The sequence below is a fragment of the Salvelinus sp. IW2-2015 genome, linkage group LG23, assembly GCF_002910315.2.
Source record: "Salvelinus sp. IW2-2015 linkage group LG23, ASM291031v2, whole genome shotgun sequence".
NCBI lineage: Eukaryota > Metazoa > Chordata > Actinopteri > Salmoniformes > Salmonidae > Salvelinus > Salvelinus sp. IW2-2015.
The window spans coordinates 44617600-44636852 of NC_036863.1; the positions used below are offsets into that span (position 1 = coordinate 44617600).

At 43.5% G+C, this 19253-nt stretch overlaps 1 protein-coding gene and 1 long non-coding RNA gene across 2 annotated transcripts in view; one reads left to right on the plus strand and one right to left on the minus strand.

Annotated features, from left to right (window-relative positions):
* ubash3ba (ubiquitin associated and SH3 domain containing Ba) overlaps window positions 1-19211 on the plus strand; it is a 58347-nt gene extending 39136 nt beyond the window's left edge. The window contains exons 2-13 of the mRNA XM_023968339.2: window positions 2756-2809; window positions 3414-3600; window positions 3896-4094; window positions 8274-8443; window positions 8709-8917; window positions 9133-9277; window positions 9489-9609; window positions 9738-9953; window positions 10092-10236; window positions 11636-11742; window positions 14075-14184; window positions 14407-19211. Of these exons, the coding sequence (XP_023824107.1) occupies window positions 2756-2809; window positions 3414-3600; window positions 3896-4094; window positions 8274-8443; window positions 8709-8917; window positions 9133-9277; window positions 9489-9609; window positions 9738-9953; window positions 10092-10236; window positions 11636-11742; window positions 14075-14184; window positions 14407-14544 (1801 nt within the window). The 3' untranslated portion in view covers window positions 14545-19211. The remainder of the gene's footprint in view (window positions 1-2755; window positions 2810-3413; window positions 3601-3895; window positions 4095-8273; window positions 8444-8708; window positions 8918-9132; window positions 9278-9488; window positions 9610-9737; window positions 9954-10091; window positions 10237-11635; window positions 11743-14074; window positions 14185-14406) is intronic.
* Window positions 11652-19253, minus strand: part of LOC139022926 (uncharacterized) — a 54027-nt gene continuing 46425 nt past the window's right edge. The window contains exons 2-3 of the long non-coding RNA XR_011473998.1: window positions 12324-12462; window positions 11652-11738 (exon numbers count right to left, since the gene is read on the minus strand). This is a non-coding gene — a long non-coding RNA (uncharacterized lncRNA). The remainder of the gene's footprint in view (window positions 11739-12323; window positions 12463-19253) is intronic.

Below are 19253 nucleotides of genomic sequence, written 5' to 3' on the forward strand. Positions count from 1 at the left end.
GTTCATCAAATAACATTTTATTTGTCACATTCACGTGTTTAGCAGATGTTATTGCGGGTGTAGCGAAATGCTTGTGTTTCTAGATCCAACAGTGCAGTAATATCTAACAAGTAATATCTAACACAATCTGGACACGATCTAAAGTAAAGGAATGGAATTAAGAATATATACATATTTGGATGAGCAATGTCAGAGCGGCATAGACCAAGATACCGTAGAATAGGATAGAATATAGTATATACATATGAGATGAGTAATGCAAAATATGTAAACGTTATTAAAGTGACTAGTAAGTAGCCTGTGAAAGAGATGCAGGAAGTGAAGTAACCTTGAGAAGAACCAGGAAAAGGAATCAGTCAATGGCCCTCTGTGATAACATCAAACAAATGGGGGTCTATTGTCATCTGAAATAAACTAGGGCTTTTGCTATTCTCAGCTTGAGTCAGAGAGACAGCGTGGTGTTGTATGTTGCATCCCGAACGTGTGTGACGGTGTGTGAAAGTTCTCATCTGTGTCATTCACTTGAAGTGTTTATTCGTGCGTGCAGGTGTGTGTGAATATTGATCCTTCACAGGTACAAACGACACATTGAGGACAGGCTGACTGAGGTGGGTGTGAAACAATGTGACATAGAACAGTGTCACACTGAGAGTAGGGAGTGTGTGTCCATAAGAGTCCATCCACTTAACTCTGTCCATGCGGCTCACATTTAATTACCATCCCCAGTGCCGTAGTCAGTGGGGATTCTGGGTTATGAAGTCCTCTGAGTTGTAGTCCAGTTGTCAGTTTGTATTCTGGGTTAATATGTAGTCCTTTGGAGTTATGTGGCAGCTGGCACTGCCTGGCACAGCCTCTGATCATCATAGCAGGTATTCTAGTCCCTACAGAGTTACTGTTGAGTGTGAACATGTGATTTTAGAGGTTTTATAAAAAGACACTAATTATAATCTGAGAAGCTCTCATTAACTGTAATGTCATTAGCTCTTTCTCACTCGGAGTAAAAAAAATCCCATAGATGTTAGCTGACTGGCTTTGGGAAATGGCACAGTTAGCTAGCTTTTTATACCGTAGCTTCATAGATAGCATCAAATGTAGATAATAATGTTTCTAATTGACCTCAGTGACTTTCTCCCCACTTTAGTTTGAGCTTGTGTTTTTCTAATTTCCCAGCAGTAACTCATTTGCATTTTCTTCACATATTCAATCATTAATTTCAACAAGGAAAATATAGCTACAGCTGCTGCCTTTTTATCACTGCACACAATGACTCTTCTCTCTCTCTCTCAGACACTTCTCTCTCTCTCTCAGACATGGATACACGTCGTCCGTAAAGACACAAATAAACATGCATGTTGTCTATCGCTATCTTGACCGCTCAATCTTGCCACGGAAGCCTAAGTGTGCTATTGATGCCTGTTAAGAGTTGTGTAAGGAGCTATTGATTACAGTCCACTGAATATCATCCACTCCAGCTGTGTGACACGAGGACAGTGGCTATGCTTTGCCGGTCTAAAGATGGTCAGTGGCCACAGTTTTCTTCATGACTAATAACGTGTAAGAGGAACTAGCGTGTGATATCTCCTCCCTCCCTAGCGTGTGATATCTCCTCCCTCCCTAGCGTGTGATAAGAATGAACACTGTAGCTTGTGTTGAGCATGCATTAGCAGTCGTTTATTTAACCCTTAATAAGCCCTGTTTTCACATCTTCATTTAATATCTCTCCGAAGCAAATAAACAGAAGTTGACTTTGCCGACAGTGGTTGTACTGTGTCGTGACATTTAGAGCCATATTACATTTACATTTAAGTCATTTAGCAGACGCTCTTATCCAGAGCGACTTACAAATTGGTGCATTCACCTTATGATATCCAGTGGAACAACCACTTTACAATAGTGCATCTAACTCTTTTAAGGGGGGGGGGGGGTGGGTGGAATTACTTTTTTCTCCTATCCTAGGTATTCCTTAAAGAGGTGGGGTTTCAGGTGTCTCCGGAAGGTGGTGATTGACTCCGCTGACCTGGCGTCGTGAGGGAGTTTGTTCCACCATTGGGGTGCCAGAGCAGCGAACAGTTTTGACTGGGCTGAGCGGGAACTGTACTTCCTCAGAGGTAGGGAGGCGAGCAGGCCAGAGGTGGATGAACGCAGTGCCCTTGTTTGGGTGTAGGGCCTGATCAGAGCCTGAAGGTACGGAGGTGCCGTTCCCCTCACAGCTCCGTAGGCAAGCACCATGGTCTTGTAGCGGATGCGAGCTTCAACTGGAAGCCAGTGGAGAGAGCGGAGGAGCGGGGTGACGTGAGAGAACTTGGGAAGGTTGAACACCAGACGGGCTGCGGCGTTCTGGATGAGTTGTAGGGGTTTAATGGCACAGGCAGGGAGCCCAGCCAACAGCGAGTTGCAGTAATCCAGACGGGAGATGACAAGTGCCTGGATTAGGACCTGCGCCGCTTCCTGTGTGAGGCAGGGTCGTACTCTGCAAATGTTGTAGAGCATGAACCTACAGGAACGGGTCACCGCCTTGATGTTAGTATAAAATGCATATAAAATGCAAACTATAGCCATACATACTGCAAGGCCTGCACACTTGGATACAGTTTTCGCTGTGGTACAGTACTGGGTACTGTGATACAGGGATAGATGGAAATAATACAAACTCTTGAACAAGTTCGAATAAAACATCCTCCGGTAAAGACACTATTGATTTTGAGACTCTGCTGATCATCTCTCTCTCTCTGTCTTTCTCTTTCTCTTTCTGCAGGCTAAAAGCTCTGGTGTCTACGGGAGGCAGAAATGTGCAGGCAGCCTGTGATTGGTGGGTATTGAACACACACCCGTACTTACTTCTTCCTGACTTAATAGTGAAGGCCTGGTTAGAGGTGGTAATCATTCAAGCGGATCACATTAAGGACATCCGTCCATAGACTGTATGAGGACATCGCTGTAACTCTGTTACTGCAACCCTGTTGCTAGCTGCTGGTGATGGAACAAATATGCACCACTCACTCACCCGACACTCTTTTTATTGCACAGTACCGCTTTATAAAATGGAGAAATATGTTTTTTGTTGTTATATGAATGAATATATTGTAGAGTAATGAAAAATACTGTAGTGTCAAGTCAAATACTATTTTGACAGACACTTCATTATAAAGACATGACTCATGTTGTTGGTTGAGGGTGTAGCCCACATCCAGTTCCCTAGGCTCATATTTCAAAGGCATCTTTGTGTAGGAATGCTGATCTAGGATCAGGTCCCCACGCTCGTCCATATAGTCATATTCGTTATGCTCTGAAAGGCGAGACTGATCTTAAATCAGTGCTCCTACTCTGAGACTCTTTGAATTCACCCCGTGTACTGACCCTCCCTCCTCACCTCCCCCTCTCCTTCTCCTCACCTACCCTTATCCTCGCCCAAGGTTGTTCTCTCATGTGGACGACCCATTTCTGGACGACCCTCTCCCCAGGGAGTATGTGTTGTACCTGCGCCCCAGCGGCCCCCTGCTCCACCAGCTCAGCACTTTCTGGCAGCAGTCACGGGTCACCTGCGGCAAGAACAAGGCCCACAACATCTTCCCTCACATCACCCTCTGCCAGTTCTTCATGGTGAGTACTGCCCTGACCAATGGGGGACCCTTGTTTGTCTGTTTCAGGACAAACCGTGAGACTGTTTGTCGTCAGTACTGGCAGTGACTGCACGTCTTGGCTGGGTTTCTTTGACCTGGATTCTTGGCATTGTTTTACCGTGTAATGTGCCATGGTGCATGTATATGCTGCTCACTGGGTTTGACGCAGCTGTCGTCGCTCTGTATCTGTGCAATGTCTGTGTTACGCATCACTGTGTACAGAGTTGCGTGTCTGTACTGTACATGTAACTAACTCAGTCACCCTCTCTCTCCAGTGTGCGGACGGTAAGGTGGAGGCACTGAGTGAGGCCCTACAGGCTACAGTGGGGGCGTGGAGGGGTCGTTTCCCTACCCCTCTCCCCCTGGAGCTCTACACCTCTTCCAACTTCATAGGCCTCTTTGTGGAGGAGCAGGTGGCAGAAGTGCTCAAGGACTTTGCCGCTGACTTCGCTACGGAGGCGGCTACTAAAGCAGGTATATATTGGACTTATGTATTGGACAATACTTTTAAATGAAAGCAGGTGTTTGGAGGATATACAACGGGTTACCAACATAGTCCAATAATGAAAGTGGTATTTTGATTCATTTATTCACACTGTTTCATCCTTCCACAAGTTCCGACACAAATCTAAGGTTGCTACCCAAGCCGGCTGGTCATTAGTTCTATCGTTTCGGTTGCCAGAGACACGACCCGATCGTTCAGTCTTATTGTTCTGTATCTCTGGACGCGACCCAGTCGATCGTTCTAAATGTTCCATTACCATGCTGGCCACATTCTTATCCTTTGCTTGCTAGCTAGCCAGCTACGTTACAGTCAGGTCAAACAGTGCAGCCAGAATAACAACAAAGTAGCTGCATTTGCATTTGTTTAAGCTGTTTTCTAGTGATATTTATTTGGATACATCCATAACAATGAGCTAATGATGTGACATTTCACCTGCCATAGACAATGTGGTCAGGACACTGTTGTTCGAGAGCTAGCCAACAACACAGCTAACACAATCACTTCAAACTGAAGCTGGAAAGACTGCAAAGCTGCACCTAATTTCGTTTTACCTATTTTCTATAGATAGTTATTTTGTATACAGTACCAGTCAAAAGTTTGGACACACCTACTCATTCAAGGGTTTTTATTTATTGATACTATTTTCTACATTGAGAATAATAGTGAAGACATCAAAAACTATGAAATAACACATATGGAATCATGTGGTAATCCAAAAAGTGTTAAACAAATCAAAATATTTTAGATTCTTCAAAGTAGCCACCCTTTGGCTTGATGACAGCTTTACACACACTTGGCATTAGCCAGTTTCATCTGGAATGGTTTTCCAACAGTCTTGAAGGAGTTCCCACATGTGCTGAGCACTTGTTGGCTGCTTTTCCTTCACTCTGCGGTCTAACTCATCGCAATTGGGTTGAGGTCAGGTGATTGTGGAGGCCAGGTCATCTGATGCAGCACTCCATCACTCTCCTTCTTGGTCAAATAGCCCTTACACAGCCTGGATGTGTGTTTTGGGTCATTGTCCTGTTGAAAAACAAATGATACACTAAGTGCAAACCCGATGGGATGGTGTATCGCTGAAGAATGCTGTGGTAGGCATGCTGGTTAAGTGTGCCTTGAATTCTAAATACATTACAGATGGTGTCACCAGCAAAGCAACATCACACCTCCTCCTCCATGCTTCACGGTGGGAACCACACATGCGGAGATCATCCGTTCACCTACTCTGTGTCTCACAAATACACGACGGTTGGAACCAAAAATCTCAAATTTGGACTCATCTATCAAATTTATAAAGCCCTTCTTACATCAGCTGATGTCACAAAGTGCTGTACAGAAACCCAGCCAAAAACCCCAAGCAGCTAGCAATGCAGGTGTAGAAGCACGGTGGCTAGGAAAAACTCCCTAGAACCTAGGAAGAAACCCAGAGAGGAACCAGGCTGTGAGGGGCGGAGGGATGGCCAGTCCTCTTCTGGCTGTGCCGGGCGGAGAGCATAACAGAACATGGCCAAGATCTTCAAATGTTCATAGATGACCAGCAGGGTCAAATAATAATAATCACATTGGTTGTAGAGGGTGCAACAGGTCAGCACCTCAGGGGTAAATGTCAGTTGGCTTTTCATAGCCGATCATTCAGAGTATCTCTACCGCAGGTAGAGCAGCAGGTCTGAGACAGGTAGCACGTCCGGTGAACAGGTCAGGGTTCCATAGCCGCAGGCAGAACAGTTGAAACTGGAGCAGCAGCACGACCAGGTGGACTGGGGACAGCAAGGAGTCATCAGGCCAGGTAGTCCCGAGGCATGGTCCTAGGGCTCAGGTTCTCCGAGAGAGAGAAATAAAGAGAGAATTAGAGAGCGCATACTTAAATTCACACAGGACACCGGATAAGACAGGAGAAATTCTCCAGATATAACAGACTGACCCTAGCCCCCCGACACACAAACTATTGCAACATAAATACTGGAGGCTGAGACAGGAGGGGTCGGGAGACACTGTGGCCCCATCCGACGATACCCCCAGATAGGGCCAAACAGGCTGGATATAACCCCACCCACTTTGCCAAAGTACAGCCCCCACACCACTAGAGGGATATCGCCAACCATACAACTTACCATCCTGAGACAAGGCCGAGTATAGCCCACGAAGATCTCCCGCACGGCACAACCCAAGGGGAGGCGCCAACCCGGACAGGAAGATCACGTCAGTGACTCAACCCACTCAAGTGACGCACCCCTCCTAGGAATGGCATGGAAGAGCACCAGTAAGCCAGTGACTCAGATGAGTCCTTTGAATTTCCACCGGTCTAATATCCATTGATCGTGTTTCTTGGCCCAATCAAGTCTCTTCTTATTATTGGTGTCCTTTAGTAGTGTTTTCGTTGCAGCAATTTGACCATGAAGGCCTGATTCATGCAATCTCCTCTGAACAGTTGTTGTTGAGATGTGTCTGTTACTTGAACTCTGTGAAGCATTTATTTGGGCTGCAATCTGAGGTGCAGTTAATTGCCAATTTCTGAGGCTGGTAACTCTAATGAACTTATCCTCTGCAACAGAGGTTACTCTGGGTCTTCCTTTCCTGTGGCGGTCCTCATGAGAGCCATGAGAGCCTCATATCGCTTGATGGTTTTTGCAACTGCACTTGAAGTTCTTGAAATGTTCCGCATTGACGGACCTTCATGTCTTTAAGTATTGATGGACTGTTGTTTCTCTTTGCTTATTTGAGCTGTTCTTGCCATAATATGGACTTGGTCTTTTACCAAATAGGGATATCTTCTGTATACCACCCTATACCTTGTCACAACAGAACTGATTGGCTCAAACGCGTTAAGAAGGAAAGAAATTCCACAAATGAACTTTTAACAAGGCACACCTGTTAATTGAAATGCATTCCAGGTGACTACCTCATGAAGCTGGTTGAGAGAATGCCAAGAGTGTAAAATCTGTCATCAAGGCAAAAGGTGGCTACTTTGAAGAATGTCAAATATAAAATATATTTAGATTTGTTGAATACTTTTTAGGTTACTACATGATTACATATGTGTTATTTCATAGTTACTAAAATATAGAAAATAATCTAAATCCTTGAATGAGTAGGTGTGCCCAAACTTTTGACTGATACTGTATATCCATAAAAAATTATGCTGATTCATGATTTTGACTGGCTGATAAAAGCTGCCTGCATGTCTCTTGTCCCGACTCTCGACCCCGACACGTTCATTATTATGGGATAGCTGGAGATCGAATTTGAATATTGATTTTGTTTTGCAAATGTCGGACAGACAGCAAGGTTTATTCAAATCTCCGCTGTTGAAAACAAAATGTTAGTCTAAAAGAAATGGGAGATGTCTAGATGCTTTTTATAGTGGAGATCAAGTTTTTAAATTGCCCTGGCTGGGCTGATGAGACAGTGGATTGCGCAGTCAGATGGAACAGAGTAAATAGCCATTTTAACGTCATAGACGTTGGTAACTCGTGCAATAGACACCGGCTGGAATGCGGTTTTAACCAATCAGCATTCAGGATTAGATCCACCCGTTGTTAAGCAATACAACATACTAAGAATGAAAGCAGTAACGTTTCATGCTTCGTACATTCCTCCCTCTTTTGTAGCCACTGCAGTCATACAGACGGGTGGGAATTGTGTTCCTCTGCCTCAGTGTGTACGATAGACTGAATGAATGTATTCTCCACTCTGCGCTCCTACCAGAGACTGAAGGGGAGAATACATTCATTCAGTCCATCGTAAACATGTATTGTTCTGTATTACAATAACTGGGCAATAACCGCATTATAGCAGTAATAATGCATGGAATACTTCTGTGTGTCTCTGTACAGTGTTGTGGTGCAATGAATGAGAAAGAAATGGACAATACCAGCAATAATAGTGCCTGAAACGTAGTGTGTGTCTGTTCCTCTGTGCTCACATGTCTGTGCTCACACGCCTCTGTCTCTGTGGTGTCTTATAATGAATGAACAAGAAAAATGGCAAATAAGAGCAACACAGTGTCTTTAATGCTCCTCTGTGCTCAGATGTCTCTAACGTTTCTGTCTCTCTCCAATGATCGAACTTTCAACAAAAAAAACAACATATAGCTGTAAATATATAAATGGTGTCTATAATGCTCCTGTTTCTCTCCCTCCGTAACTCAGATGTGCACGTGGAGCCCCATAAGAAGCAGCTCCATGTGACCCTGGCCTACCACTTCCAGACCAATCACCTGGCTGCCTTGGAGAAGCTGGCCAAGGGAGTGGACGTGTCGCTGGGCTGCGATTGGCTGGCCGTGCTCTTCTCCCGGGACATCCGGTTTGCCAACCACGAGGTACACCAGCCCCCCCAATCTGCTTGACCTGGTTGTGGCCTATGTGTTATTCATCTCTCTTTTTTGTCTTTATCTCTTGTTGATCTCTTGTTTTCCTTTCCTTATATCTCTTTTACTTTAGTCTAGCTGTATTGTTTTACTCTATTGTTGTATTGTTTTACTGTAAAGTAAATTTTTAAATACAACTTTTAAATGCAATTAGATTTGACCCCTGCTCTCTGATTGGTGACCTGTTTGATACCTGCCCTCTAACCCCCCCTCCCAGACGCTGCGTGTGATGTACCCATACGTGCCCCAGAACGAGGACGAGCTAGAGCTGGCGCCTGGCGACTTTATCTTCATGACCCCCGTGGAGCAGGGTAGTGCCAGCGAGGGCTGGGTCTATGGCACCTCTCTGGGCACTGGGCTACCTGGACTGCTGCCTGAGAACTATGTCAGGCGGGCAGATGAGTGTGACACCTGGGTATTCCATGGGTAAGTCGAGGAAGGCTTCATACTCAATGGGTAGAGATTTGCTATGGATGTGATTCTGTAAATAAAAGTGAGTTTTTAATGCAGTAGAGTTGTCCCCTTTCCTTTCTGCTTGCTGTTTTGCTACTCCAAAACGTATTGATTTTAAAAGAGCGTTGTTACTTTTGATATGGTTTAGGTTCAAGTTAGTCTCCTGATTCTGTATATCTGTTCCCCAGATCTCACTCTTTCAGCAACCCAGCCTCCCCGTCCAACGCTGGGGGTGCAGTGGGCGGCCTGTTATTTGATGGACAGCTGGACGGACGTTTTCTTGACGACCCTGGAGATCCATCCAGCCTCACTGTCCTCTGTCCACCTGTCCAGGTAGTCGTGTTACACTGAATGATTTGTCACAAAACTTAACACATTTGAGGTTACTAAAGGCTGTACAACCTTGCTTATTCTACTCTGAATAAGAATTCAAAATGTTTATGTACAGACATGATTGAATAATAATACTTAATAATGGGTATTAACAGTGTATCAATGCTGTATGAACGGTGTGTTAACTGTGTAATGAAACTGTGTTCTCCAGATGCTGAGGCCCACCACTCAGTCATGTCTTCCCAAGAGGAGTCTGTTTGTGTGTCGCCATGGTGAGAGGATGGATGTAGTGTTTGGGAAACACTGGATCACTCAGTGCTTTGATGCTAAAGGTCAGTAGGAGATAGGATATAGGGGGAAATGTATTGGATTGAATAGTGGATGTGCTTTACTGTAGTACTTATGTACATACTGCATTATGATAATCAGTCTGCCTCCTATTTTACGTTCATAACTCTAGGCCGATATGTTCGTTCCAACCTCAACATGCCGTCTAGTTTGCCAACGAGGAGTGGAGGCTTCCGAGACTACGACAAAGACTGTCCAATCACAGTGTTCGGCTCCACTCAGGCCCGCCTTGTGGGTGAAGCCCTGTTGGAGAGCCAAGCGGTGATAGATTTTGTGTACTGTTCTCCCTCGCTGCGCTGTGTCCAGACTGCCCACAACATCCTCAGAGGTATGTCCTGATCAATATCATCACCATCCACCACAATCATCAATCTGATGAACAAAGAATTTCCTCCTTGGATTACAATAAACTATTCTATTGTATTCTGTTTTATTCTATTCCATTCTACTTTATTCTATTCCACAGGTCTGCAGCAGGAGGGGAAGACTAAGATCCGTATAGAGCCTGGTCTGTTTGAGTGGACCAAGTGGGTGTCTGGCACCTCTCTCCCTGCCTGGATCCCTCCCACTGACATGGCTGCTGCTAGCCTGTGTGTGGACACAACCTACAGGTGCAGTACACCTAGTCTGAATACAGTACCTCAGAACCTACATACACACACACACACACACACACCTGAAATACTTTATTTGAATCCACAAATAACATGACATCGTAAAGGATTCAAACATTTCAAAGGTTGTTGATGCAAGGACACTTAAGGAAATAAAGAGTGCCTTCTCCTCCACACAGCTAGGCTCCCCATGACGGCTGAATCAGAGCAGTTCCTAGCCAGTTCTTTTGCTTTACTCTTACGCAGGCCTGCAATCTAAAGGCCACGTAAAACAGTACATCATATAACATCCCTTCACCACCACATATCCACAACCCCTAAAAAATGTAATACCACCATACAACAATATCACAATGTGTGCGTATGCATGTGTCTACCTTTTCTTCCATAAGGTGTATTTTTTACCTGCTTTTTAAATCTGATTCTACTGCTTGCATCAGTTACCTGATATGGAATAGAGTTCCAAGTAGTCATGGCTCTATGTAGGACCCTGCGCCTTCCATAGTCGGTTCTGGACTTGGGGACTGTGAAGAGACCTCTGGTGGCATGTCTTGTGGGGTATGCGTGGGTGTCCGAGCTGTGTGCTAGAATTTTAAACAGACAGCTCGGTACATTCAGCTTGTCAACCTCAAAAACAAGTAATGATGAGGTCAATCTCTCTTCCACTTTGAGCCATGAGAGATTGACATGCACGACATTAATGTTAGCTCACCGTGTACTTTTAAGGGCCAGCCGTGCTGCTCTGTTCTGAGCCAACTGCAATTTTCCCAAGTCCCCCTTTGTGGCACCTGACCACACTACTGAACAGTCGTCCAGGTGCGACAAAACCAGGGCCTGTAGGACCTGCCTTGTTGATAGTGTTGTTAAGAATGCAGAGCAGCGCTTTATTATGGACAGACTTCTCCCTATCATAACTTCTGTTGTACCGATATGTTTTGACCATTTTACAATCCAGGGTTACACCAAGCAGTTTAGTCACCTCAATTTCCACATGATTCATTACGAGACGTTGTTGAGATTTAGGGTTTAGATAATTGGTTTGTCCCAAATACAATGCCTTTAGTTTTGGAAATATTTAGGACTAACTAATTCCTTGCTACCCATTCTGAAACTAACTGCAGCTCTTTGGTAAGTGTTGCAGTCAGGTGAAAATACATTGTAAACAGAAAATAGCCAGCAATAAAAATGTTATAGAGTGTCATTATAAGGATTTTCTGAATATTTTATTTAGCAGATGCTTTTATCCAAAGTAACATAGTCATGCTTGCATACATTTCACGTACGGTGGTCCCGGGAATCGAACCCAGTATCCTGGCGTTGCAAGTGTCATGCTCTACTGAGCTACAGAGGACATGGCTCAGTGTAACTAATGGATTCTTCTCTCCTTCTCCTCCAGACCTCATATTCCCATCAGCAAGCTTGGCGTGTCAGAGTCCTATGACACCTACATCAGCCGGAGCTTCCAGGTCACCAGGGAGATTCTGACAGAGTGCAAAAACCTGGGTAAGATGGACCAAAGCAGACTAGACAGTCACTGTGAAGTAACACTATGCTACATATTCAGAGTGTTCCAGAGGATTTGGCCTGAGCAAGGCTCTGCAGAATCCCTGATCTACAAATCATCCTGCATCCTAAATAACTACTCATGATGCGGTCAAGATGAGCAAATCTGTGCAACTAATTGCTCGGGATGATCCTGAGTTACCGTGTGCGTATCCACATCAATAGAGGCTGGTAAACTTCAAAAATGGAGGATTATAAGAGAACCACGGTATAGGCACAGATCACACGAAGAAGACGGTGCGTTTCAAAAATCGCCAAAGACAAATGATTTTAACCTAATACATTTAATAAAGAAATGTAATGGGAATGAGAGGGCTACTTAGTGTTGGGAAGGGATCGCAGCAGTGATTGAATGTGGGTATGAGGTATGAGTTGTGTTCAAAGGCTACGGTGCAGTACAAAAGAGCTAAGAACGAGTTAGTCCAAGCAAGGATTAAAATTACATTGATGTGTAATAATGCGATTGTGAATGTGATTGACTCTACATACAGTAATGAGAGAACATTGACAGGTCTACTCACAGTGCTTGGAGAGGAAACATTCAATGCACCAGTGGATGAGAAGGTACATGAGACACGGCTTCAGTTCATGTCAGGAGAGAGTTGACACTGGTAGTGGAGTGGACATCACCTCTTCATCAGGGAACAGGGGGGGACTTGGCTGTGAATACAAATACCCAATACATTCCATTACATAAGCGCCGTCCTAGGTTTGGGCAACAAGTTACGATGCTTTACTTGCTGAGCATATGGAAGACTCTACTGTCTTCTTTGATGCCGAAATCAATTCAGAATGATTTGATAGCTTCCATCCATTTTAAAGGTTATATTAAAAGGTTGACAGCGGATTTTGTCTCATGGCAAATGGATGAAACCACAGACCTCAGCTGTCGTTCGCAGTTGTTAGTTATAGTCAGGTATGTGGATGATCAGGCCTTTATTCGGGAACGTTTCTTGGGTTACTTTGATGTGTCAAATGAGCAGTCTGTTGGACATCTCAGAATGAACAAAGTCCGAGTTTAACTTCATGGAGAAACTTGTTGCACAAACTTACGATGGCGCTTCTGTAATGGAATTGTATTGGCTATTTGTATTCACAGCTAACAACTGCGAGCGACAGCTGATTTGCCATGTGCCAAAATGCTCCGCGTCACCTTTTAATCTCACTTTTAATGGATTGTGAGATGGAAGCTATCAAATCATTCTGAATTGATTTTGTCTCAAAGAAGATGGTCAAAGAAGAAGACAGTAGAAACTTCCATATGCTCAGCAAGTAAAGCATCGTAACATCTGATGTGGGCAATGAGGGGTTCTTCAACAAAAAATCCACTACATTGTTGTTAGCATTAGCAGCAATTCTGGCAGAGAAAACTGCACTCTGGTAGCTAAACTAGCTACTTGCTGCACTTTTTTTTATTTTATAAACGGCACTAACACAAAAATTAAGTTATAAAACCAAGAAAACAATATATAATTTACCTTCGTGTCCTGTAGTTTGAATAAACTAATTGAATATCCTAAAAACGCTTAACTAGCTATCACTATTCCAATCTCAATCTAACCAACAATGTCACCAACTCACCAAGCTTCTAAATCACACATGCGTAGTACTAGGTTCATTCTCTAATTCTTTAATTGGATGAACAACATGTCAGTTCATACTGCAAAAACTTTGATTGGTTGGAGGACGTGCTCCGAAAGTCGTCATGATTACCATGTAGGTCTATGGAAGGGGTTGAGGAGCACGAGCCTCCTAGGTTTTGTATTGAAATAAATTTAGCCAGAGGAGGATGGAAAATAGCTGTCGTCCGGCTACACCATGGTGCTACCCTAGAGGGTGCAGTTGAGACTACTATCGACCATTGCAAAACAGTGTGTTTTAATCAGGTACTTGGTGAAGTGAATATTTAATATAGTTTTATCTATTTCTGAAATTCACTGATTAGGATGGTCCTCCCCTTCCTCTTCTGAGAAGCCTCCACTGGTCCATGTACTTTAAGTGATGGTATTTGTGAGTTAGCGTGTGTAAGTCCATATGTACTGTACAGTAAGTCATGTTATATGTGGTAGGTAGCCTAGCGGTTAAGAGCGTTGGACCAGTAACGGAAAGGTTTGAATCCGCGAGCCGACTAGGTGAAAAACCTGTTGATGTGCCCTTGAGCAAGGCACTTAACCCAAATGCTCTTGTAAGTCGCTCTGGATAAGAACGTCTGCTAAATGACAAAAAATGTAAACGTATGTAACCTCTGCGGTCTCCCTCTGGTCTCACACAGGAAACACTGTGCTGATCGTGGCCCATGCTTCCTCCCTGGAGGCATGTACTCGCCAGATGCAGGGCCTCAGCCCACAGAACGCCAAGGACTTTGTACAAGTGGTCAGGAAGGTCAGCATGCTTTCTTCAGGACATCTCTTGATCTGCTATCTCTTTCTTGCTCTCTATCTCGCTTTCTTTCGCTCTCTCCCTCCTAATGTATCTCTCGTTTTCTCCCTCTTTATCCCTTTCTCTCTGCCTCCTTTCTCTCTCTGCCCCTCCCCCCGCACACTTCTCTAATGAAACCAGATTGTCCCTCAATACGCATCCATCTCTCCTTCTCTCCCTGTATAGATTCCTTACCTAGGTTTCTGTGCGGCTGAGGAGATGGGGGAGACGGGGGTGTGGCAGCTGGTGGACCCGCCCATCCTTCCATTAACCCACGGGCCCAATCACAGCTTCAATTGGAGGGAGACGCTACAGCAGGACTGAGGAATTCCTGCCCACGCCCCCACCTCCCAGCAGCCCAGAGAGACACTGCTGAGCTAAGACGGATGCAGCTAACGCAAGCGCAAAGCAAACATTTCCTCTGCTATCTAACTAGCGCGGTAAACGTACACACACACACACACACACACACACACCGCTATCAAAACCAGACCAAAAATGCCACGCCTTCCATCGCATATGCTGTGTAAACACACTCATTGAATGAGTCTATATACACTGAGGGTACAAAACATTAGGAATGCCTTCCTAGTATTGAGTTGAACAGCCTCAATTCGTTGGGGCGTGGACTCTACCAGATGTCGAAAGCGTTCCACCGGGATGCTGGCCCATGTTGATTCCTATGCTTCCCACAGTTGTGTCAAGTTGGCTGGATGTCCTTTGGCTGGTGGACCAATGGTTGATACACACGGCAAACTATTGAGCATGAAAAACCCAGCAGCGTTGCAGTTCTTTACACACTCAAACCGGAGCGCCTGGCACTTGCAACCATACCTCGTTCAAAGGCACTTCAATATTTTGTCTTGCCCATTCACCCTCTGAATGGCACACATACATAATCCATGTCTCAAGGCTTAAAAATCCTTCTTTAACCTGTGTCCTCTCCTTCGTCTACACTGATTGAAGTGGATTTAACAGGTGTCATCAATGAGGGATCATAGCTTTCACCTGGATTCACCTGGTCAGTTTGTCATGGAAAGAGCAGGTGTACCTAATATGTTGTACAATCAGTGTATATTGCAGCATTGAGATATATATAAACACTACCGTTCTAAAGTTTGGGGTCACTTAGAAATGTCGGTGTTTTTGAAAGAAAAGCACTTTTCCCCCCCCATTTAAAATAACATCAAATTGATCAGAAATACAGTGTAGACATTGTTAATGTTTAAAATGACTATTGTAGCTGGAAACTGCAGATTTTTTTCTTTAATGGAATATCTCCATAGGTGTACAGAGGCCCATTATCAGCAACCATCACTCCTGTGTTCCAATGGCACATTGTGTTAACTAATCCAAGTTTATAATTTTAAAAGGCTAATTGATCGTTAGATAACCCTTTTGCAATTATGTTAGCACAGCTGAAAACTGTTGTTCTGATAAAAGAAGCAATAAGACTGTCCACCTTTAGGCTAGTTGGGTATCTGGAGCATCAGCATTTGTGGGCTCGATTACAGGATCAAAATGGCCAGAAACAAAGAACTTCTTCTGAAACTTGTCAGTCTAATCTTGTTCTGAGAAATTAAGGCTATTCCATGCGAGAAATTGCAAAGAAACTGAAGATCTCGTACAACGCTATGAACTACTCCCTTCACAGAACAGCGCAAACTGGCTCTAACCAGAATAGAAAGAGGAGTGGGAGGTCCCGGTGTACAACTGAGCAAGAGGACAAGTATATTAGAGTGTCTAGTTTGAGAAACAGACGTCTCACAAGTCCTCAACTGGCAGCTTCATTAAATTATACCCGCAAAACACCAGTCTCAACGTCAACAGTGAAGAGGCGACTCCGGGATGCTTGCCTTCTAGGCGGAGTTCCTCTGTCCAGTGTCTGTTCTTTTTCCCATCTTAATCTTTATTTTATTGGCCAGTCTGAGATATGGCTTTTTCTTTGCAACTCTGCTTAGAAGGCCAGCATCCCAGAGTCACCTCTTCACTGTTGACGTTGAGATTGGTGTTTTGCGGGTATAATTTAATGAAGCTGCCAGTTGAGGACTTGTGAGACGTCTGTTTCTCAAACTAGACACTCTAATATACTTGTCCTCTTGCTCAGTTGTACACCGGGACCTCCCACTCCTCTTTCTATTCTGGTTAGAACCAGTTTGCGCTGTTCTGTGAAGGGAGTAGTTCATAGCGTTGTACGAGATCTTCAGTTTCTTTGCAATTTCTCGCATGGAATAGACTGTAATTCCTGTAATTGAACCCACAAATGCTGATGCTCCAGATACTCAACTAGTCTAAAGAAGGACAGTTTTATTGCTTCTTTAATCAGAACAACAGTTGTCAGCTGTGCTAACATAATTGCAAAATAGTTTTCTAATGATCAATTAGCCTTTTAAAATTAGAAACTTGGATTAGCTAACACAATGTGCCGTTGGAACACAGGAGTGATGGTTGCTGGTAATGGGCCTCTGTACACCTATGTAAATATTCCATAAAAAATCTGCTGTTTCCAGCTACAATAGTCATTTACAACATTAACAAGGTCTACACTGTATTTCTGATCAATTTGATGTTATATTATATTTTGAACGGTAGTGTATATTGATAGAATATATTGATATGTATTGAAGATGTATGCTTTAATGCACTATTTGTGAATGAGGAGGTGTGTGTATTGGCCAGAGCACAAAGGACAGGAGCAGGGCAGCAAAATCTCTGCAAGTTGCCCTTTCCCCTCCCTTCCCTATGCCTCACTGAATGGGGAGAGCGCTTCATGAAAACATGTCGTATTTCAGAGCAGTTGTTGGTGGCTAACAAACTTAGGTTGGGTCGTGTCATGAGAAGGGGATGTTTCAGACAGTGCTGCCTGGGGTCTCTACCCAGCCTACGCTTTGGTGCCACCTTTTTTTTGAAAAACATGGCTGCTTTCTCATACACTGTGACGAGAAGAGACCTGCGCAAGAAACCCCTTGTCTGCTAGAATCTTCCATGGCTCTGAAAATGTGACGTTCAATGTACTCAGTCATTTCACCCGCTGCATAAACCCTCCTCAAAAAGCACAAATCTAGGCCTGAATCTTGACAATCAGATGAGAGCTGTCACTTTTAGCTTTAGGGTCGAGATGGCTAGGTCAACCCTCCAACCATCCCTCAGCAACTCCAACCTAGCCGTAAACGCTTTGTTTAAAGACGTTTGTTTGGAAAGGGTTAAACGTTCAAGCTTTTAACATTTATTTGTTTTTGTCTTTTTACATTTGTGCAGCGCACATGCTGTTAAATGACAAAAGTGTTCATGTTTGTTAGCACAACTAAGAAAATGACATGCAGGTATGTCCAACCAATGAAGGCAGAGGGACGATGTCATGAGCAGTTCTACATATCAACCAGTGCCACGTGTTTTGGGACAGCTAGCTACTGCACATGAGACACCTAGGATGTAGCCAACCAACCAACTACTCTTGCTGTCTGAATTATGATTTTTATCAAGGTGAAACAGAAATGGAGATGGTTGACAGTCATCGTAGATGTCTTGAGAAGAATCGTTCGATCCTAATGATCCTTCTCAGAACCTGTTATAAGCAGTGTTGTGTTAAAAAGCACCAGCATATTTTCAGACTTTTTTCTTCCTCAATGTATGTCTGCTTTCCTTTTCCTTATATAGTGACCTATGAGTGGAGACCTGGTAAATGTGCAATGTAACCCATACAGCCTCCCCCTCCTCCGCCCCAAATGTCACCTTTGCTCAAACCACAGACTAAACAGTACATTAAACCATCAACATTGAGATGCTTCCTCTGTAAGGACTTCTTATTAATCTATTGCCGATATCACTTAAAAATGTGTTTTGCCATGATGATCAGTCATATCACAAATATGTCTTCATTTGAGGCCAACTGTGTTTCGGTCTCTCTGCAAAGATGTACAAAGTAGTAACTTGTCTCTTTCTTTCACAACCTGATAAGTCATTAGTAACCCATCTACAGTATAACAAAGCATTGTGCTTGCAACAACATGGCTGCAAACACAATATGCTGGCAGAAGTGGGAAAACGTGATCTTACAAATTAAAACAATGCTTCTGTCACGCCCCCCCCCCCCCTCTCTCGCTTCTGTCTCTTCCTCTCACTCTCACTGTTTTTCTCTCTCTCTCCCCTCTTTACTGTGCTCTATGCCATGTCTTTGCACAGAGCACAGAAAGCTCTTCTCAGGACTCTCCCATTGTCTGTGTTTAATCAGTGATATGTTTGCTAGATTAGAAAGTTATTTGAATATGTTGAAAGATTGGATATTTAAGTTTATTTTAAATGTACGTGATTGCCTATATGAACAGGGGCATCACTATTATTGAAAAAAAGGATATAATGATATGGTTGTCAAATGTATGTACGATATATACAACAGCCTTCAAATGATAATGTATGAAACCATTCATTTATATTGTAAAGGAGTGAATGCATTATTGAATGAGTGAAGAAAACGTATTATTGGTTAGAAGAAGTTACAGATAATTTTTTCTGTGCTGAGTTTATTCCCTTTACTTGGTTTTGCAACTTCACTTTACTCTCACACTGTTTCGTCCATCCTACTTGAGTTGGCAGTACTCCATCTATTTAAGTCGTCAGTACTCTACACAGTCGAGTCTTCCCACATTACCGTTAACTTGTTTTGTTGTCATTTAATGGGGAAAAATGAGTTCATATTAATAATAACCACCTCCTCTGCGCTGAGCCAAATTGCTCTCACTATTTCCACAAGTGCTCTCCATGCAAAAAGGGGAAATAAAACAAGCTCACAAACTATACATGAAAAAAATCCTGTTAAACTGTTATGTATTTATTGTTTTAAGATGTATGCATTACACAGTGTTCCAGAAGATTGTGTATTATATTTTGTTGCAAATGACTGCCTCTGTAATGATAAGGATTGTGAAAATTATAGTGATCATGAACTGCTTAAGAAATATAAAAATGATTTGCAAATAAATGTTTTATCTGCATTCATGTGTGATTTTGATTGATATTTGCGATTGTAAAGATGC